At 37.6% G+C, this 23,593-nt stretch overlaps 1 protein-coding gene across 1 annotated transcript; it reads right to left on the reverse strand.

Annotated features, from left to right (window-relative positions):
* Positions 1–22,270: 22,270 nt before the first annotated feature.
* LOC149161367 (copper transport protein ATX1-like) lies at positions 22,271–23,222 on the reverse strand. The gene is made up of 2 exons (XM_089435515.1): positions 23,100–23,222; positions 22,271–22,994 (listed from the first exon to the last, which is right to left on the reverse strand). The coding sequence occupies exons 1-2, from the start codon at positions 23,103–23,105 to the stop codon at positions 22,782–22,784; spliced, it is 219 nt and encodes a 72-aa protein (XP_089291641.1). The 5' UTR covers positions 23,106–23,222; the 3' UTR covers positions 22,271–22,781.
* Between the last annotated feature and the right edge of the window lie 371 nt (positions 23,223–23,593).

Below are 23,593 nucleotides of genomic sequence, written 5' to 3' on the forward strand. Positions count from 1 at the left end.
ACAAGGAACTCTGCTCCATAGCCCTTGTTTCATTTTTTAAGGAGCTTGACACAAGACAAGGAAATCTGCTCCAAGGTCCTCAATCACAGACCAAAAGAGGCCATGGCTTCTAAGAGGTTCTCATCAAATGGGAGAACAACACTCTGGAAGGGATACATATCTAGGGATCTAAATGAAAATTCAGGATCCAATGCCCCTAGTACATGATGTACTACATCACCTACTAGATCATCAGTAGACATGGACATGGAACGTGCGGCCACGTAATGATCCTGTGGTGGGGGTGATACTGCTTGCACGTAAGAACCATTTAGGGATGATGGTTGACTGGGAGCTGATTCAGGACCAATGAATGTAAACTGATCAATGATCACAATGTTTCCTTCATGCGGGAAACACATCACTCGAAAGAGGGAAGAAACAAGAGCTTCCGTGACATAAACATAGTCACAACCAAGGAGTAGATTAAAATCCAATGAACCTTGGACAACCATCATGTCTATATAGACAATATTTCCTCCCAAAGTAATAGGCAAGTTAGGAAGGATCCCTAATGGTTGACTGGTTCCTTTGTTAAAAGCTAACAGATGTAGAAATTTTGAATAATTTAACACATATTCAACAGAGATTATCCTGATCATGTACTATTGCGGAATACATACACAATACATAAGCTCCTATACATTGATCATCAATATAGCAGCATCAATAACAATAAAACATCAAGAGCATTCACACATTAACACAATATGTAACCCATGGAAAGCATCTCGCTAAAAACCCCACACTATCTGTATATTAATGATTGAGACCATGTAACATTACAAAGTACAATGCTTATCACAAGCAATCCAGTACCAGCTCCACCTGTTACACACAATACAGCTAAGATCTGATCTCCAAATCTATTCCACTACTTGCCTGCCTCCACTGCTCAATACCTGCTCAAGAATTGATGAGAATGGCTTACCAAACTCGTATTTGACCTGCAAATAATCACTCACACTCTGTTGGACGTGAGCACAGGTTACAATTCTTGATATTGGCCAATTCATTGGCATACTCAATCCCTCTGATTGTGCAAATCATCATGCACAGCTATAGTAACAACTGATAGCAATCTGATCCTCTAACATCTGTCCCTGCTGAACTGAACATGCAACTGAGTTAACTGATGTATTCTATAGTTGCATTATGAGTTAATAACTTGTGAATTAATTAATAACTAATTCACCCAACTCATCTCTAGTCTATTGATCAGTTAGACTAAATACAACTAGTTTAACAAGGCTAAACTAAACACAACTCCATCAACTGCCCCTCCAGTCCACTAAACTCAACTCACTTGAGTTCTAACTGAAGTCCTGCATGCAAATATTAGTCATCCCATAGGTAACCACGTATTTCCCTCTGGGATCTGCATGTACCACATCCGTAGCTCATCCTGAAGTGCTCCAAGAGAATAAGATCAAGTTTATAGTCCAAATATTATTATGAGACAATAATATTTGACTTTTCTATTTTTGATAGCCAGTCTAAAAATAGACTTTGATCACTCACACTGTGATCACTCACACTGTGGTCACCCACACTTTGATCACTCACACTGTGATCACTCACACTGTGGTCACCCACACTGTGATCACTCATACTGTGATCACCCACACTGTGATCACCCATACTGTGATCATCCACACTGTGATCAAAATAGAATTTGCGCCATAATTTGCCTGCGGGCCCACTTAGTGAAGGCGACTCTTTTCACTAAGCTCCATCATCTTGTTGCAATCTCAACACTCCCTCTCGACAAGATATGGATTATCAGCAACCCCTATCCTGCCTCGGTGGTACTCGAATTTTCTCCTGGTGAGAGCCTTCGTCAGAATATCAGCATCCTGATCCTCCGTTGGAATGTATGAAAGCAACATGATCCTTCGCTGCACACAATCTCTGATATGATGGTACCTGATGTCAATATGCTTATATCTATCATGAAATACAGGATTAGCCGAGAGTTTAATGCAACTCTGGTTATCACAGTAAATCACAGTAGGATCCAAATGAGAACTGAACAAACCAACCAGGATCTTCCTCATCCATATGGCCTCGCATGCAGCCAAACTTGCTACTATATACTCGGCCTCCGCTGAACTGAGTGCCACGGATCTCTGCTTCCTGCTGTACCAAGAAACTGCTGTCAATCCAATACTGAAGACCCCTCCTGATGTGCTCTTTCTATCCGTTGGGCTCCCTGCCCAATCTGCATCCGTGAAGCCACATAGCTTCACCTCATCCTCCTGTCTGTACCACAAACCATATCCCGATGTGCCTCTCAAGTAGCGGAATACATGCTTGCCTGCCTTCCAGAAGAGCTTGGTAGGCTTAACCGTAGCTTGTGAAAGTTGGTTAACTACATAGCATATATCAGGTCGTGTATTGACCAAATACATCAGCGACCCCACCAACTGTCGATAAACAGTGGCATCCACTTCTTCTCCCGAAGTGGCATCCTCCTTCCTCCAACCTCCAGGAAGAGGAGTATCAACAGGCTTGCAGCCATGCATGTTGAACTTCTCCAGTATCTCCCGAGCATACTTGCCCTGAGAAACAAACAGTCCACCACTACGCTGCCATATTTCCAATCCTAGGAAATAGTGAAGGAGGCCCAAGTCCTTCATCTCAAACTCTGTAGCAAGATCCTTCTTGCATGAAAGTATCAACAGCTCATCACCCGTTAGAATCAAATCATCAACATACAGTACAATGATAAGCAACTTACCCTCCACCACAATCTGGTATAGGTTAGGATCCGCCTCGCTCTTGGAGAATCCAAGTCCTATGAAATAGCTGTCTATCCGTGTGTACCAAGCACGTGGTGCTTGCTTCAACCCATACAGCGCTCTCTTGAGCCTGCACACATGCGACTCGCTGCTGAAGAGCTCAAAGCCTTCGGGCTGCTCAATGTACACCTCCTCCTCAATGACTCCATTGAGGAACGCAGTCTTCACATCCATCTGATGAATGTGCCATCCCATCTGCGCTGAGAGAGAAAGAATCGTCCGTATGGAAGAATACCTTATGACAGGTGCAAAGGTCTCCTCATAATCGATCCCCTCTATCTGTGAAAGCCTCGGGCAACAAATCTTGCCTTGTACTTCTCCACACTCCCGTCAGCTACCTGCTTGACCTTGTAGATCCATCTCAAACCCACCACTGATTTCCCTTCCGGTCCAGGAACAATCTCCCATGCACTGTTTCTGAAAATAGAATCATACTCTTCCACCATGGCGTCTACCCATGCGGGATCTTCCACAGCTTCCTCAAAAGAGGAAGGCTCAGTCACAACACACTTGCTCATCAGAGCCATGTATCCAGTGTACCGATCAGGTGACTGTCTCTGCCTGCGTTGGGCTGTAGGTGGTCCTGCAACTTTCTCTGCATCTTGAGCCAGTCGCTCAGCTTCTGTCAAGCGCTTTCGCCCTCTGATGGTTGGTGCTACATGAGTGGTCTCTTCCACTCCATGAACCTCATCCTGTGTCTGATCCATGTCCTGAAGCTCATCCTTAGGAACTAATAGCTCCTCATCTGTATGCAAGTGTAGCTCGCTCTCAAGCGAACACTTCATGGATTTCTCCTCCTGAAATTTTATATCCCGTCGCACAACAGTTTTACCACTGTCTGGAAAATACACACGATAGTTGTGGGGCGTATCAGTGTACCCCACAAATATCCCAACCTCTGCGGTCGGCTCCAACTTCTTCCTGGCATCCTTCGTCACATGCATGTAAACGTTAGCACCAAAAATCCTCAAATGAGAAAGATCAGGCTTCTTACCAGAATAAGTCTCCTCAGGTGTACTCATGCCAAGTATCCTATGAGGACAACAGTTCTTCACATAAACTACTGTATTGCATGCTTCTGCCCACAAGTGAAGGGGTAGGCCCTGATCATGCAACATTGCCCGTGCAACACCCACAATCGTTCTGTTCTTCCGCTCAGCTACCCCATTCTGCTGTGGGTTATGGGGAGCTATGAGCTCTCTACGAATCCCTTCTGCCTTGCAGAAATCCTTGAACTCGTCCGAGATGTATTCACCACCATTATCGATCCTAAGAGCCTTCACCTTCTTCCCCGACTCCTTCTCGACCAGTGCTTTGAATTCATAGAACTTTGAATATGTCTCGCTCTTCTTCTGCACGAAGAAGATCCAACACTTACGAGAGAAATCATAAAAAAAAATCACATAATACCTGTGTTTTGCTGTCGAAGCAACTGAGAAAGGTCCACACACGTCTGTGTGAATTCTCTCAAGGATCGTCGTGGCGCAACTATCCTTCTCGTGAAAGGTGGCTTTCACAAACTTCCCCAAAGTACACCCCTTGCACTGATCTGACTGCGCAAGTGTGCCTTTAGGAAGCCCTGTAGTGATCTACTGCAGTATCTTCAAGGCTCCATGGTGAAGGTGACCCAATCTCCTGTGCCACAACTCGCCATCATCCCGGCTCACCAATCCTTCTTCCTTGCCTGCCATTGCTGCACATCCATCTACATGCAACTGATAAAGGTTCCTCACTCGAACCCCTATCTTCTGGGTCTCACCAGTTGTCTTGCTACGTAGGAAAGCCTTTCCCTCGCTGAAAACAACATCATACCCCTTGTCTTCTAACATCGCCACTGAGATGAGATTCTTTGTCAATCCTGGAACATGCATGACTTCCTTCAATACGAAGGGTTTACCAGACTCCCTCTCAAAGGAAATGGTACCGATACCGGTCGCACTGTATCTACCATCATCGCTCATCTCGATGTGCACTCCAAGATATTTGTCCTCCAGATCAGAGAAGAAATCTCTATCTCCCGTCATGTGAAAAGACGCACCACTGTCCAAGAGCCACACTGATCCCATCACACTTGAAACCAAGCATGCGATCAATGAAAAATCAAGCTCAAACTATGAGGCTAGAGCCTCTCCTGCTGAAGATCCAACAACCTGCTTGTTCTTCTTCTTTTGCAGACAATTAGTGGCATAGTGTCCGTGCTAGTGACAGTGAAAACACTTCACCTTGGACATATCCTGCTTCTTGCCTTTCGCACCAGACTGAGAAGCTTTCTTGCTCTTCCCTTTCTTTGCTTTGGCAGCCAAAGCGCAATTCTCTTCATCAGATACCTTTGATGAAGATCCATTCTCACCTTTATTGTTTCTGAGTTTATCCTTGAGCGCCAGGTCGCCCTTGCTCTGGAATAACATTTACAATCCGTTGAAAGACATTTCAACAACGTTGCTGCAAATTCGATTTCCACTAGCTCAAACTCAACTGCTTCCGATCTAAAATTCGTGAGAACACAATATTTCTCGTACAGAGATTGACTGTATGGCATTCACCGGATATCTCACCTTCCAAAGGAAGGATGAATCTAGAGGCTACCTGGCCCGATTACAGACTCTGCCTGAAGAAATAGAATGTAAACACTTCCTGAATAGTAGATCTGATGATCAATACCTCCGATACCATGTAGAAACTTTTTCTACAAATCATCTAGCTTTGATACCATGTAGAACTTTTTCTACAAATCATCTAGCTCTGATACCATGTAAAAATTTTGAATAATTTAACACATATTCACAGAGATTATCCTGATCATGTACTATTGCGGAATACATACACAATACATAAGCTCCTCTACGTTGCTCATCAATATAGCAGCATCAATAACAATAAAACATCAAGAGCATTCACACATTAACACAGTATGTAACCCGTGGAAAGCATCTCGCTAAAAACCCCACACTATCTGTATATTAATGATTGAGACCATGTAACATTACAAAGTACAATGCTTATCACAAGCAATCCAGTACCAGCTCCACCTGTTACACACAATACAGCTAAGATCTGATCTCCAAATCTATTCCACTACTTGCCTGCCTCCATTGCTCAATACCTGCTCAAGAATTGATGAGAATGGCTTACCAAAATCGTATTTGACCTGCAAATAATCACTCACACTTTGTTGGACGTGAGCACAATTTACAATTCTTGATATTGGCTAATTCATTGGCATACTCAATCCCTCTGATTGTGCAAATCATCATGCACAGCTATAATAACAACTGATAGCAATCTGATCCTCTAACACCTGTCCCTGCTGAACTGAACATGCACTGACATGCAACTGAGTTAACTGATGTATTCTATAGTTGCATTATGAGTTAATAACTTGTGAATTAATTAATAACTAATTCACCCAACTCATCTCTAGTCTATTGATCAGTTAGACTAAATACAACTAGTTTAACAAGGCTAAACCAAACACAACTCCATCAACTGCACCTCCAGTCCACTAAACTCAACTCACTTGAGTTCTAACTGAAGTCCTGCATGCAAATATTAGTCATCCCATAGGTAAACACGTATTTCCCTCTGGGATCTGCATGTGCCACATCCGTAGCTCATCCTGAAGTGCTCCAAGAGAATAAGATCAAGTTTATAGTCCAAATATTATTATGAGACAATAGTATTTGACTTTTCTATTTTTGACAGCCAGTCTAAAAATAGACTTTGATCACTCACACTGTGATCACTCACACTGTGATCACTCACACTGTGGTCACCCACACTTTGATCACTCACACTGTGATCACTCACACTGTGGTCACCCACACTGTGATCACTCATACTGTGATCACCCACAGTGTGATCACCCATATTGTGATCATCCACAATGTGATCAAAAATAGAATTTGCGCCATAATTTGCCTGCGGGCCCACTTAGTGAAGGCGATTCTTTTCACTAAGCTCCATCATCTTGTTGCAATCTCAACAACAGATTCTGGGTGACAGGGACAAGTTGAGGAGAACCTAAAGCTTGCCAAGTAGTTGAGGACAAAATACCAACGTATGTGCCCTCGTCTATGACTGTGCTAGGTACAACCATATGGTAAGCCTGTACTGTAATCTGGAAAGGCAAATAAGACATATGGCGATATCCTACCAGTCGAATCCAATCAAAAGAAGTGACTAAACTACTCGGAGGGGGTGTCATGGGAACATGAGAGCTTCCCTCTTGCTCTATGGGAATAGGAGAGATGCTCTCATACACCCCGGGAACAGGAGGATGTCCCTCCAGTTCATTCGAAACTAAAGAAACCAGAAGAACTTGAGCAGTATGAGGTTCACTCTCTATCGGAAAGGTACGGTTAACTAAAGGTGGAGTCAAGTGTATCGTTTTCTCAACCTATGGTTGGTCAAGAATGGACTCACGAGACTCACTTTTAGAGAGAGTGGGGTTGACCAAAGATGACCAGAAGAACCTGAGCCATATGAGGTTCACTGTCTACCGGAAAGGTATAGTTAACTGAAGGTGGAGTCAAGTGTACCGTTTTCTCAACCAATGGTTGGTTAAGAATGGGCTCACGAGACTCACTTTCAGAGAGAGTGGGGTTGACCAAAGATGACTTTTGATCAATCACTGGATCAACTAGTGAAGGATCAAGGGAAAGCTTCTGATAACCAACCGAAAGACGAGGTTGGGAAGCAGTAAGGTTTTCCAACTCTTTGGAAGCTTCATCCATAAGAGGACAAAGGTGCATGGGATGATTACCTTCACACAGCTTACAGGGAGATTTGAATTTTCCCATTTTCCCTTGAGCTTTACTAATTGAAGGTTTATCATCGACATGATCGCTAGAGGTTGATGACAAAGGTCGATGTGAACCTGTGGACCACACTTCTAAGACCTTGGGAATACCAGGACAATTCTGAAGAAGGTCGTTACCCTTACATAACATGCAACGGAACTTTACTTTCTGGGTTTGGTTAGAATATTTTTCTACATCAATTGCATCCGTAGCAATGACTGCTTGGTTGCTCCCTTGCTTATTTTGCTTCTTCTTCTTCATTCTCTTCTTCTTCTTCTTAGCTTCCTGGTTACTAGAATCCAGACTTTCACCAAGTGAAGAGGAAGAACAAGGTGAAGAAATAGGCAAAGAAGGCGAGGGGTCAACTTTAGGATCAACATGAGGTTGATGTTGTTTAGGTGGAGGAGAACTCGCTTGGAAAGCAGTTTGGACACTCGGAACCACCGAGGTCGAAAACAACCAAACTGGCAGACCAATGGTCAATCCAGGAAGGGACAACATTGCCATATAAGGAGCACCAACATTTTCAAAAGAAGGAAAAGGACTAGAATTCCCATCAGAGGGTCTTCCTTGACTGGTAGACTCAGGAAATGTTGCCATTGGTATCAACTTAAGATCTACTAAGGAGTATTTCCACAGGAAGCATGTTGTTCCATGGTCAATTAATTTTAGAATTTAAAACAAAAAACTTTGGCTTTTCACATTTTAAGAATCGAGAAAAGGAAAAAAAGGGGGCTTTAGTTGCTTTCGTTGGTTTAGCGAGCTCGAAAGGACAAGTTTCTCGGTGATATTTTCAAATTTAAGGAGACAGAAAATATCGAAATGACTATGAAGGATACTCTAGGAAAAAAAGATTACCAAGTAACCGTGAAATGCAATATACACCTCAACAAATAAATTTACCAAGGACTTGACACATGTGCAAGCAATCTCCTCGAATGTTGTGTTCGATGTATCACATTTACAGGGTGGTAGACTTGACTTCCTACGGATAAAGGTTTGCAACCTATGAGGGTCTCCCTTTATATACGCAACAATACGGGGAGCACAAGTCCATGCTATCGCTGTCTAATGCAAGATTGAATGACAAAAAGGCGCCGGAACATGTCTCTAACCTAGACCACTAAGTATGAAGCGTTAATGTTTCAAATGCTCCTTAGATTAATTGATAGATTTTAGAGTTGATCTTGAAATTATGTTTCGGTTTTAAGGCTCAACACAATGTCACCTAAACATCTAAGATGCAACTATATGAGAAAAATAAAACTTTCGTTTCTATGAAAGCTAGACTAACCAAGGGAAGAGATTTCAATCAATAATGCATCAAACAAAATGCATCATGAAAAATTCCTTCCACTAACTTTCACTTTCACTTTTCGAAACAAAAACTCAAAGCAAACGCTTCCTTTTGATTCAAATGAGATAATCAATTTCTAATCTATTGTTTGTCAAACAGAACTTATGTGACTTTCACATTATCTACTAATGAAAACAACTTAAGACACAAGAACCAAAAGTGATTTGCAAAGGATGTCTGAACACACAAAGACTCTTTAACAAAGGTAATTGATCTCTGATCTCTAATGAGAAGACCAACGAGTGGACGAAGGTTGACCTAGATGATCTGTTAATGAAAAAGGTATTATAGACTTTATGTGAAGTTGCTTATGTTACTTAGTCCAATGGATTGAAAAGATTGCAAATAACATAAACAAATAAGCAAATTGAAAACACATTCAATCACATCAACACAACAAAATTTAATAAAGGAGTTAACCAGACTTCCTGGCTACGTCTCCTAGTCCTTTAGCTTCCAGTGCTGACCGCTTTAGTTTGCCTTCAAAATGATTTTACAGGTGTCAGCTCAAAAACAAAGACTCAAATGAGAAAATGGACCTCACCATTGCATTCAGCTCGAAATTTCAAGTCAAACGAGTATAAACTTGACCATATTTGGCCACTGTGACCTCCAGACCCCCTGGAATGTGCAAAACCACCTCTGCCTTCTGCCAAACTACTTCTGCCTGCACAAAACCACCTTGGTTTGTGCGATGGTGGTTTGGCTGTTCGGCACTTGCATAACTTTTAAATAAATTTTGGAGGCTTGGTTTACCAAGCTCCGCCCTTGGCATAATGGTTATCGGATGCGTGTGAAGGCGTTTGCATATATAGAGTTTTGGTGGGTTGGAGGTTCGAAACCCCCGCCCTACCTTCTGTCGTTGGTTATGGTATTACATTGTATATGGTATATATTCGGTGGTGATATGGACTATGGTTTGGACTATATGTTAACTGATATATCTAAGGTCTAACGGTCGTGGGGTTGACCCTGACCATCCGACCTTTTTCCGGCCACAAACCCACGTAATAATAAATACAACATTATCATATCTGATAACAAGACCCACGGTAGCTCATTTGGTGAGCTAACTCCGGCGAAAACTTATCCTTTATGGGAGGTCGGGGGTTCAATCCTCCCTGATCCCCAAAATTTTGGAAATAAGGCCACATTGGGCAAAATCTAGGCTGCCACATGTCAGCACTGGATTGGCCCATATCAACCAATCACACTGCGACACGTCATTAACCTGTTGACATCATCCTGGACAAGTGGTGTATTCCTGGGACGATACGTGTCCTGCTGACATCACCCTGTTGATCGTCGACTGCTGACCTTTGACTTTTTGACTTTTCGCCTTAATTTTCCAAAAACTTTGACTGGCTTTAACTTCTTCATCCGGACTTGGATTTACACACCGTTTGCACCATTGGAATCATATCGATGAGAACTTCAACTTGATCCTACTTTCATCTGCATTTGAAGACTTTGATCTAGAGGCAAAACTGGATCCATTTTGGATCACTCCTCCCCACTAGAAGCTTTTGGACCACCAAAAGTTGGTTTTAGTTGTTGAGTAAGTGAGGATAAAGTTCCTTCAATTTTCCAATCTCTATCCATCGTGCTTTAATTGGATTTATACCTTTGAGTCCCACTTGAAGATACTCAACATTTCCTCATCGCGAAGTCCTTATCCTCCTGTCAAGAACTGTATCCTCCTGTAGCTCATTGAGATACTCAGGAAAAAGATCTTCAATAGAAGGTAACTGACCTTGCTCTTCGAGATATTCAATCAATGAAGGCTCATACAATCGCAAGTTTTCAACATTTATGATGGAATAGATCTGCATATAAGCTGGTAGATCTAGGCGGAAATCATTTTCACCAATTTTATCAAATATTTTGAAAGGACCATAGCTAATTGGTTTCAACTTCTTACCTTCCCCTTGTAGTCTTTCTTTGCTGATGTACAACTAGACTTGATCACCAACTTGAAAACTATGCTCAAATCGATGCTTGTCATGCCGTGCCTTACACTTTTCTTGGATTCTTTCCAGATGTTCTTGTACTGCCTGGTGAATTACTTGGATTTGTTCAATGAACTTGGTTTCTTTGTCCACATCACTGTGTCCATCAAATACTATGTCTTTACCAAAGACAAAATCCAAGGGAGACTTTGGTATAAACCCAAAACAACCCTCAAAAGGAGATCTCTGAGTAGAAGAATGTTTTGCATGGTTGTAAGCATGATGCACATAACACAAATGCTCATCCCAAAGTTTGGGATGCTTGCTGCAATATCCTCGAAGCAACTATATCACTATCCTATTGACCACTTCTGTTTGACCATCTGTTTGTGGATGAAATGTCGTGCTCTTCTTTAACTTTGTGTCCATTAACTCCCATAGACTTGACCAAAATTTCTCAACAAATCGAGAATCTCGATCGAATACAATAGAAGTGGGTAACACAAAATTAACCCATACATTTTAAAAGAAAAACTTTGCAGTTTGTTCAACTGTGACCCGTTTATTACATGGTGTCAAAATACACATCTTACTGAACCTATCCACAACTACATACAAATAATCATGACCCTTTCTAGACTTTGGAAATCCCCCAACAAAATCCATGGAAACACTTTCCCAAGGACGAGAAGGAATTGGAAGTGGAGTATACAAGCCTAATTTTCTATTACTTGGCTTACTTGTAACACACATAGTACATCCTTTAATATATCTACAAACTTTCTCATTCATTCGTGGCCAATAGCAAAATCTTTGTAATTGTGCAACTGTTTTACTTACACCAAAATGACCTGATATGAGAGAAGTATGTGCTTCTTGAATTATATTAACTCTTTCAGTTTGTGGAATGCATAACTTTCCCAAATGATATAAGAGTTTGTCCTTTATGAAATAATCCAATTCTTCTACCTGCTTTCCATGACTTAAAGTTGCATATACATCCTTAAAATCTGTGTCTTAAGCATATTGTTCAATGTAACTTTCCTAAATTACTGAATTATGCTTAAGTATTGTGGATTCACTTATAATTGGTCTTGATAACATGTCTGCAACCTTATTATGTATGTCCTTCTTATATCTGATAACAAGATGAAATTTCTATAGGAACCCCATCCATCGATAGTGTCTTGATTGTTGCAATTTAGTTTGTGAGTGTAAGTATTGTAGTGGTTGATGATCTGTGTGTATGATTGTTTCTTTACCCATTATGTAATGTTTCCACTTTTTAACACTCTGAACTAATGCATACAATTCTTTATCATATGTAGGATAGTTAACTACTGCTGATGTGAATGTCTCAGAATGAAAGCATATAGGCTTTCTGTGCTGCATCAACACTGCCCCCATGGCATATTCACTTGCATCTATCTCGATCTCAAATGGATGCTGAAGATCTAGCAGTGCTAGTACTGGCGCTGTATTGATCCTTTTTTTCAATGTGTCGAAGGATTTCTACTATTTTCCTCCCCACTGAAACACTTGTTTCACACTTGTCAAAGCATGTAAAGGAGCTGCAATCAAATAAAAGTTAGCAATAAACTTTCTCCAATATTGTGCTACCCCTAAGAAACTTCTAACTTCTATAGCAGTATTGGGCTTAGGCCAATTTACAATGACTTCGACCTTAGAGGGATCTATCTTCAATTCACCACCCCCTACAATATAACCCAAATAATTCAAAGATGTTTTGCCAAATTCACATTTTGATAGTTTTACATAGAGATTTTCTCTTTTCAAAACATCTAAAACCTGCTTTACATGCTTTACATGTTCATCCTATGTTCTACTAAAAACAAGAATATCATCTAAATAGACTATTACAAAATCATCAATGAATGGTCTAAATACATCATTCATGACTCGCATGAATGTAGCTGGAGCGTTAGTTAATCCAAAAGGCATAACCATCCATTCATAGAGTCCTTGCTTTGTTTTGAAAGCAGTCTTCCATACATCTTGTTCTGCAACTCTAATATAATGGTAGCCGCTTCGCAAGTCCAATTTAGAGAAGTAAACTGCATCTTTTAATTGATCTAACAAATCATCAATACGAGGAAGAGGATAACGATTCTTTATTGTGATTTTATTTAATGCTCTAAAATCAATGCACATTCTCCACGAACCGTCTTTCTTTCACACTAACACAATAGGTGATTCGCACGGTGATTTGCTTGGTCGAATAAACCATTGATCGAGTAACTCCTATACCTGCTTCTTTATATCTGCATTCTCTAGAGCTGATAACTTGTACATTCCAATGTTAGGTAGTGGAGCATCTTGCTGCAAATAAATCTCATGTTCTATCTCTTGCTTGGGTGGAAGCCCTTTAGGCTCTTGAAAAAAAATATCATAATCAGAAACAACTTTAACTAGATATGCTTTCTATTTAGGTTTACATCCTTGGAAAGCATTAGATTTATCAATATCCTTTGCTTTTACAATCATAAGTAAAAAATGCTTAGTGTAGTGGCCCAACCCCTACAGATCATTATGACAAACTAAGAATAACAGAGAAGATGAAAGGTTGTACAAACCAACATATTTTTCAAACAACTAATCCAACATCAGTACCTTAAATTTTTCATGAATATATCATATTGAGAACATTTGAAAAATGGTGGGAAATCTAGGTAGCGACTATTTGAATTTTTTTTGTTAAATCGAAAAAACCAATATCAATGGAGATATTGGTATTTTTTACTAAATTTTGTGAAGTGACTAAATGTAGCTTTAACCATTCACCTTAAGATGTTTTTTACAATATAATTTCCTAAGTCTATTTAATATTTTCATTATCATAAAAACCAACCTATATCCATCTTAACTCCACATCTACCACTCTTAGAGGGATGAAATCTATTTGGTAGACCCTGAATTAAGATGGATCTAACCTGATAGAATTTTCCCTTTAAATAGTCTATGCTCACATGAATACCATGATATTACCATGGGTCAATACCATGGGTTATCATAAACCTGGAGCTTAAAAAGTACTATTAGTAATTTATAAAAATTAATAAAATTAATAATTTTTTTTTTTAATTTTTTTTTTTTATTTTAACCAAGTTAAAATGTTTAAGTGACATTAAATTACAAGATCCTTTTTTACTCTTGATCTACCAAGCCCCGAGAGGGATCAAATATTTTTTCATTCTATGCTAGTTTGCATATCACAATATTTGATCCCTCTCACACTTAGTAGATCTAGTAAGTAAAGATGGATCTATGATGGTTTAATCCCCCTTTAAATAGGCTACATTCCACGTGAATACCATGGGTCAATACCATGTGCCATCTTTATTTTTATTAATACTAATATTAAGGTTAATAATGTTTTTTTGCATGGTATTAATAATAATTTGGCCCATGGTATTTGGCCCATAGGCTTCACCTAAATATAATGCATTTTTTGAGTGTTCGTAAATATAAGGTGACTTATGGAGTAAATATAAAAAAATGTTTTATTTATTTACCATACCTTTCGTTTATTTATATTTTTATTAATTTACCATACTTCTTTTATAAATATGGTATTTGGCCCATATGATTCACTTAAATAAAACCTTTTTTTTTAGCCTTCTTAAATAGAAAGAGGGTTATGGACTAAATATAAAAGAGGTTTTATTTATTTACCATACTTCTAGTTTATTTATATTTTTATTTATTTACCATACCTTTGGAGTAAGTATAAAAATAGGTTTTATTTATTTACCATACCTCCACTTTATTTATATTTTTATTTATTTACACCCTTCCTTGTCCTTAAATATAAGGTGACTTATGGAGTAAATATAAAAAAAATGTTTTATTTATTTACCATATCTCTCGTTTATTTATATTTTTATTAATTTACCATACCTCTTTTATAAATATGGTATTTGGCCCGTAGGATTCACTTAAATAAAACCTCTTTTTTGAGCCTTCTTAAATAGAAAAAGGGTTATGGACTAAATATAAAAAGAGATTCTATTTATTTACCATACCTCTAGTTTATTTATATTTTTATTTATTTACCATACCTTTGGAGTAAGTAGAAAAAGGGTTAGGGACTAAATATAAAAAGAGATTTTATTTATTTACCATACCTCCACTTTATTTATATTTTTATTTATTGGGACCAAATACAACCTCCTAAACCAGAAAATGAGCAATTGCAAATGAATTTAACATTGCAAAGTAGAAAATCGGGAGATAATAATGGAATATAACCTCCCAAACCAGGCGAATTGGGTCAAAAGAGTATTTTCATATTTTATCCACTCTTTTTTATGGGCTAAAATGAAAAAAATAATTATTTTTTAAATAAAAGTTGGGCTAAATATATGAAATGGGTGTTTTATAAAAAAAATTCCCCTCTAAAATGAAAAAACCCCTTAAATTTCACCCTTGGGCTAAAATTCGTCCCTAAAATTTACCATGCATATATCATTGAAACAATGCAAACTTCAATGATTTTGTTGATTAAGGCTCATTAAATTAAAAAGAGTACCAAAAAACGTTGAAGTTATGCAAGACAAAAACTGTAGCCCAGACTCCCAACGTTGCATTGATAAGCAAAAAAAGTTGATAATACCAATAGATAATATCTACTAGGCCATATAAACTTTAACACTGTGATAATTGCATAAAATTTCTCCATTACTTTAAGACTACATATGGAGATCTTTCCTTTGAAAATACAGATGATGTGTTTTATCAATGCCAAAATCTCATGGAAGTGACACATTATCCATTGGAATATCTGACTTGTCGTTTTCGTAGACAAAGCAACAAACCTTTCCTTTTTGGAGGACAAAGCAACAAACCTCTCCTTTTGTGCACAAAGCACCTCCTCTCCTTTTCGTGGAAAAAACCCCTGTCATTTTTGAGCAATAGACCTCTCCACAAAGTAGCTAACCTCTCGTTTTCATGGGCAATGACAAAACTGTCGTTTTCGTGGGCAAGGGAAAAAATGGTTGCAAAATCCTTGCTTTTTCATATTTATACCTTTCAAACTTTCGGCCTAGAATTTTAACTAGAATCTCAACTTCTTAGTTGAGAGTTTGATCAGAATCTAAACTCTTGGACGAGAGATTTTAAATAGATCTAAACTGTAGGCCGAGAGTTTGTGCCTGAGAAATTATTTTCAACCAAACTTTCCGCTGAGAGAATAAATTAGAATTTAAAACTCTCAGCCAAGAGATTTAAATGGAATCTAAACTCTTAACCAAGAGTAGTAGTTGGAATCTAAACATTCGCCCAAGAGTTTGTGCCCGAGATTTTTTTTTTCAAAACCTCTCGGACAAGAGTTTGCAACCCTGGGATTAACCTTGCTAAAGTCTCAGCCAAAAGAGTTTCAAACTCTTGGCTGAGAGTTTGTCGAATGGAGCGCAACTTCTATCCACATACCAAAATATGTTTCCCCATTTTTGTGATTTCACCCTATAACCAGGTATAAGTAATATACCCATGACATAGGGAGTTTAATAAATGTCCTACAGGTAAATTACAGGTTATTTGACAAGATTGTCACAAGAATGTGACACACATAGTACAATCATGATAAGACGTGATAGCATTTACCACTCAGATGTTGCAAGATCTCATAAGATGTGACCGGGTTGTAACTAGGAATAATAGGGTTACAACTGGTGAATTGAATGTAGGTGAGTAACAGATTGTGTCATGTGGTCACAAATAGGCATTAGAGAAATTTTTAGATCTAAAATGGGCCTCAAAATAAAAATGTAAAACCAAAATAAACTTTATAAGAACCAATAGTATTCAAGATGATGATGTTAACCATAAAAGATAATTCACCATTTTTGGAGTAAAAGAGTTCTAAAAAAAACTACTTTTTCAACTCGTATATTCAGCTTATCTCCCTGCGAGTTTAGTCAAATTTTGAGGGGGAACACTTGTTGGATGCATAATTTAATTCCCCATCCAAGGAGTACCCATGTTGCATACTTTCGATGGACCTTGCTACACGAAAAATGACAAATACATGAAAACCATGATTGCAATCACATTTTTTCATGTAGCAAGGTCAATTGAAAGTATGCAGCATGGGTACTCCTTGGATGAAGAATGAGATTTTGCATCCAACGAGGGTCCCCGCTCGAAATTTGAGTAAAACTATAGGGAGATAACTTGAAAATATGAGTTGAAAAAATAGTTTTTCTTTTTTCCCTATAAAATTTGATGATGTATTCTAATCTTATTTTATTATTTCCACTATTATTTTATAATATTCCTTAGGAGACCCATTTTAGACCTCAAAATTTCTCTAATGTTGACAAAGGTATAACATGTTACAAATGGTGAACTGGTCATACATAAGTGATAGGTGCATTGTAGAAAATAACAAGTTGTAGCAAGTCTACAACATGGCTTGTAATAGGTTTTATAAAAGGTAATACAAGGTTATGATAGGTCATGATAGGTGTCATGGCGGGCCTATGATAGGTTTTTGGCAAGTTGTAATAGGTTTCATATACAGGTTCTGATATAACTTTAATAAAGTCTCATATGTAGGTTGCAACATGTCTTTTAGTAGGTCTTGATAGGTCACATGACCATGCTAGGTGTATGACAAAATTAATGACATGTTATGGCTGGATTTTTCCACATGTCATAACAAGTTTAGTACAACTTTGGCAACAAACTTGAATAAAGTTTGACTAGAAGTCCAATCTTTAATGAATCACTGTTTGACAATTAGAAACGTGCAACAACAAGGCTTCTAGAGTTGCAGGCGGGGACTATCCTGGTCAGTCATAAGTTGCCCTAGAAGGTAGGCACCGCTGAGGGTTTCAGGCTATGCTAGTTGGGTGCCATTTAAGGGCACACGAGCCTTTAGCTAGAGACGGAGGTTGTTGGGGTTGGTGTCGTGGCCATGGTTTCTATTGTTTGTTGCACAACTATTGCCTAAAGTTGATGCCTCAGCTCAAGGGTGACCTGTGGTTGAGACTATGAGCCACACGGTTTACAATTGGGATGAAGAGCCCACAACTAATCGACTCTTTTCATACAAATAAGTACCTTGTTCCATGATATATTTTCTGTGTATTTTTATGTAAATTTATGGATTCTGGTTATAAACTTTGATTCAGGTATTTTCCATGGTTGCTAAGTACTATGTGTTGTATTTGCTTGTACAATGTGTAGACAAACCCTAGCTAGGGCTTGGTGCTTTTGAGTTTAAATTTCCATAGTGTGTTGTTGTGAATTTGTTATACTTAATGTTGTTAAATTATATGAAATATATATGTGCTCGATATGATTTATTTACTCTATTTTGGATATTTATTTATAATTATGGTGATGTTAAATGCATGTATATGGCATACACTGCTGCATTTTATAATAAATATAATTGACAAGCAATATGAAAATTATGGTATATTGGACCACATATGCTTCCACAGGTAAATTTAATTATGTGTAAGCAATACTAGTTGAGTGGTGTTCCCTGGCTAGGGTCGGGGACATTACATGAACCATCTCGGCATACAAGGGGAAGCTTATAGGAACAAGTTTTAGCGAAAGGGGCCTCACACACATGCCTAAACGTTGAGCAAAGACATGTGTGTAAATAACCTACAACCATTGATAGTGACAACGAAAAGCCAAAAAAAGTTCAAGTTGTTGTAGGTGAAAACGAGGAAATAACAACAGAGACCTCGCCTTAGGCTCGATATGAAATTATTGAGGAGGGTGAGGATGAGTGAAGTGAATGCCATTGAACATCCCTGCCCGGAAAATAATGAGATTAGGACCCAACCCACAACCAGCCACTTGAAGTAGCGTGTAAGGATTTGAGAAAGAATACAACCCATCATGAACCATAACCACCATCACCCAGGTTGCATTAAGTTTCCACTAGTATGAAATTCATGTATTTACATGATGGCATCAATCGAATGCATGTCGACCTCATTCATTGAGTAAAGTGACCATGTTTTTACCATCTGCACACTAAGACACGTCCCTTCACGCCATATAAGGAAAAAAATGAACTAGGTAATAATTAATTTTTACTACAATATGTTAAATAATAAGTGTTTAGTAATATATTTTCAATCTTGTTGAAAACTTAAAATCTTTGGTGATTGTTTCTTTTTCATTAATTTAAAATCAATCTAGATCAATCTTAACTCCAGATCTGCCAAAAAGGATCCATCTTAATCAAAATGTTTTAATTAATAATTATAACAATGATTATTATTTTTAAATTTTATTTATTTTTTTTATTTCTGTGTAATTTGATCGCTTCAAAATGTTTATATAACATATTAGAATAGCACAACATCTCTTTCATATTGGATTGAAAAGCATCTTTCAACATAACAATTTATTTTGAAGTTAAACACTTTTTCTGCTGATTTTTTTTAATGAAATATTGTTACGTTACCTTATTTATTTGTATTTTTATCTAATTTCAAAAAAGTTTTAGGAAGAAAAAGTGCGAAAGTTATTATGATATCTTTCCAAATAGTAACGAAAGTCCATGGGTCATTGACAAATCAAAACGAAACGATTTAACATATTTTCAAGTAAGTCAAGCATTTGAAAACGTAATGTTCTGGTGTCTCCACGTTGTCACTCAATGAACACATTTGAGAGATTGCTTGAATTCTGGTTACTTGTTTGTTCACTGCATCTCAAAGTTTTCTGGCTTCTTTGGTTGCCAAGGTTGCTTTAATGTAATGCAAGTGTCATGTTTTTTTTTTGGTTTTTAACAAGTCTGTTGTGTTCGAGACACACCTACTTAATTTGATTTATTTGAAAATTTGATTCATTAAGTGAATTATTTATTGTAATTTGATTCTTCTCATCACTCAACATATTAATGTTGTTATGTTACCTTTATAAATGGGGTATAAAAAACTATATTGGTGAATTTGTATGGGTAATATAATGAAGTTTTTCTTGTGTGACTGGTAGTTTGCTTCTCAACACCTTTCATTGCACCGGTTTCAACGACAAAAGGAGAGTGGAAAAGAAGCCATGACAACTTGCTTATGAGTTTGCCTTTTCATTGCACCAGTTTCAACTACAAAGACAGAGTGGAAAAGAAGCCATAACAACTTGATTATGAGCTTGCCTTTTCATTCCACCAGTTTCAACGACAAAAAGAGGATGGAAAAGAAGCCATGACAACTTGCTTATGAGCTTGCCTTGTATGGTTCAGTGCCAAGAAGAGGGGCGAGATTTGATAGGTCGCCTTTTTCTATCCAAGTGCTTCAGCTATAGTAGAGATTTGCTAATCATAGCACACATGATAAAAGAAAAAAGTGTGATGAAATTGATTCAGGGTGGTTCGACCTTATGAATACTGGTGAGGTATTCAAAGGAGACAATGAATAAAATGTAAGTAGAAGCCCATGAATTCAATCTTGGGATATATCTATGAAGAGATAACAATTAAAATGTAAGCGAAAGCAAAGGAGAATGTAATGATGGAAGATAATTGTAAGAGGCTTTTTCGATTTGTTATTAAAATTGTTATTTTATAAATTATACTTATAAATTTTGGTGAATTTTGGTGAGGTGCATTGGTGAATTTTTCATAAAAAAAAATTGAATCTGATTTAGATTTTATATCAATATTGTTATTTTGACAAATTATAACAAATTATATTTGTGCATTATGGTGAAGTATATTGGCCAATTTTGACATCATTTTTAGCTAAAGTATACTAGCAAATTTTGATGGAAATTTTTTGAATTGAATTTTTTTCACTCAAATTTATTTATTATTTATTAATGTGTTGTATTGAATTGAAACCAAAATTTAATTTGAACTTAGTAACTGTAGTTTGACGAAAGCAACGAGAAATAAAATTAGATGCTTCCTCCCCTACTTTACATTGATGTATGAAGTTGAACTTATTAACATTCCATTAGGAGTTGTAAAATGGCATAGAGGGTACTGTACACAATTATTAAAAAAATTGGTCTAGTGTTAGAAAAAATTAAAAACTAACACACAGTGAGTAAAATGAGAAATATTTCACAGGAGACAAAACAAGAGATGACAACAAATTTTCATTCTTATTCCTATACACAACAACAAATTGCTTTTACAATCAATGTATAATTCTATTCCATGCTATGCCTTTGCATACACATCGCCAGTTTCACACTAAACTCAACCAACTGTTTCCTTTTCCAGTGACATGAGCTCTTTTCTATTTGAGTCCCTCGAGGTCTCTTGCTCCTCTCATTTACAAATCCTTTCTTTCCTATCCACTCCTTACTCTTGAATAATGGTTGGGAGGTTGAACCATTGCATTGGTTTGGTTTCCTTACCTGTTTCCCTAATCCTGTCATCATTCTTGGTTGGGAGGTTGAACCATCACATTAGTTTGGTTTCCTTACCTGTTTCCCTAATCCCGTCATCATTTTCTCCAATGTTGAATAGTCATGGTGCTTTGAATCCTTGGAAAATCATCACTTCATCGTTCATTTCCCCAACTGATCATTACTTCTCTACATAGGTAGTCCATTGATTCACTGTCAACCCCTAGAGACATGTTGAATTGTTGCAAGTAATGTTTTGTAGTAATTTAGAAGAAATGTAGCACAAAACCAACCTTGGTTCATAGCAACATAGTTGCAGTGCGGTTTTGTAACAATAATGTTACAACAACGATGTCACAATAGAGGTGTTGCAACAATGTAACAACAAGGCAATGTTGTCGTGGACGCGTTGTAACAACATATCTACAACGTGTTGTCGAAACGAAAGTGTATAAAACACTTTGTTATATAGAATTCAATGTTTTATATCAAGAGTATACTCAATTACATTTTTTTTTGGGTAATGAGAGGAATTAACAGTTAGGTCAATCTCATACTTGCATGACATAGGATTGATTTCCACTGCGATCACGATTTTCACTGCCATCACTATACCATTGGGCCTACTACCTGTCTTCCTCTCCATACACTGATTTACTTTTTGGGGATTTGAACCTTGGATCTCTTCATTTACACAATACTTCGTATCATGACAATCGTCAATTAAACTGCAATTTCAAAAATATTTAAATAAGTTTACCAGCATTAAATACCATATAACAAATTGCAATAACTTTAAGCTTCATAGTTTACGAGCATTAAATACCATATAACCAATTGCGCTAGGCGCATCCATCCTTACCAAACATTAAATAGTCCGTCAATAAGTGTATGCATACTCTGTAACCAGGTGCTCCTATGATATACATGCATCTTTACGTAGGAACACGAATACTTCGTAAATAAGTGTATGCGTTGAATGCTCTGTAAGTAGATGCTTTCACCTAGAAGTGAGCTATTGCACTGGAATGTCATATTCTAACGTATACTTTAACAACTATCAAATGTTACAACAGTGAGAAAGCACCGAATTATTTATATTCCATTGTAATTTTTCATCCAATACAGCATCTGAATCTACCGACGATTGGACCAAACATAGTTATTCAGATCATTATTCACATTTCCACGGCCAGATTTTGTCTTTTGAACAAATCTGATTTAGAATACAGCCTTATCTGCCAAGGCATAACAATTTCATAATATCAAGCTTCAACACGTTCTCAAAAGTACTGTCATTGCAACAATATTTAAGGGCAATTCTGTGTGCTCTGCTGTATTTATATGAATAATCTAGCTTACATCATCGAATTTTTCAGGTTCTTGATAAAAATCGCTGAAATTGGGGAACAAAATGCAGCCATCATGAGACTGAACCCTGCCTTTTGCCTGAAATTGAGCTTATTGAGAATGAAGAAGCAGAGCTTAATCAGCTGTGACCGCTTTCATCCCAATAAGAAGCAGGCTTTCCAGATCTAACCAGCGTTTTGAGAACCCTTTTGGCGGTCACATCTCCTGTAACAGTTACCTTGTGGGCGACTGTGTCAACTTTGTAGGTCTCTATGCCCTCAAGTTTTTTGATGGCCCTCTTGATTTCCTTAATGCACTTATCACAGTGCATTCCCACTCTTAGTTCCACTACCTGCATGACCATCACCAAACATATCATTCACATTTTAAAGTACATGACAAATGTTATGCTCTGCAACAACACATAGAAAATCAAATTCTTGTCGGAAGCCCATACCCCCATTTTGAAGACTGTATCAAATTGAGAGTTCGTTCAGTTGTTGCAGAAATACAGACGAAGAAAGATTTCAGACGAGTAGTTGATGAACAGAGATTGGTATACAACGAATGGTTTGCAATGAAGGTAGAGGTTGTGTCGTGTTATATATATAATAAGGTTTTGCTAATTGTTTACTGAAAGTTATAAATTCTTTGCTTCCCTCGGGTGTCTTTTTGCAGGCACTCAGAAGCAGCACAGGCTCCAGAAAGCGAAGTTGGACCGAAAGCTTTGATTGACTCTAGCCAGCTCTTTATAAAGGCACCAACTGGATGTTGCTTTACATTCATGAATAGCTTTTTCATTTATTTATATAGGTGTATTGCTACATTTCTCCAAATATAAAGTGAGAGCTTTTCCTTTATATAACTTGGAGAATAATGCTTGAAGTGCGATTTTTATTATTTTTATTAAAATGACAATTTTTGTTTTTCTTTTAATTATCTATTATATAG

The sequence above is a fragment of the Pinus tabuliformis genome, chromosome 5_2 (assembly GCF_031772625.1).
Source record: "Pinus tabuliformis cultivar Carrire ecotype Pingquan chromosome 5_2, CPIR1, whole genome shotgun sequence".
Taxonomy (NCBI): domain Eukaryota; kingdom Viridiplantae; phylum Streptophyta; class Pinopsida; order Pinales; family Pinaceae; genus Pinus; species Pinus tabuliformis.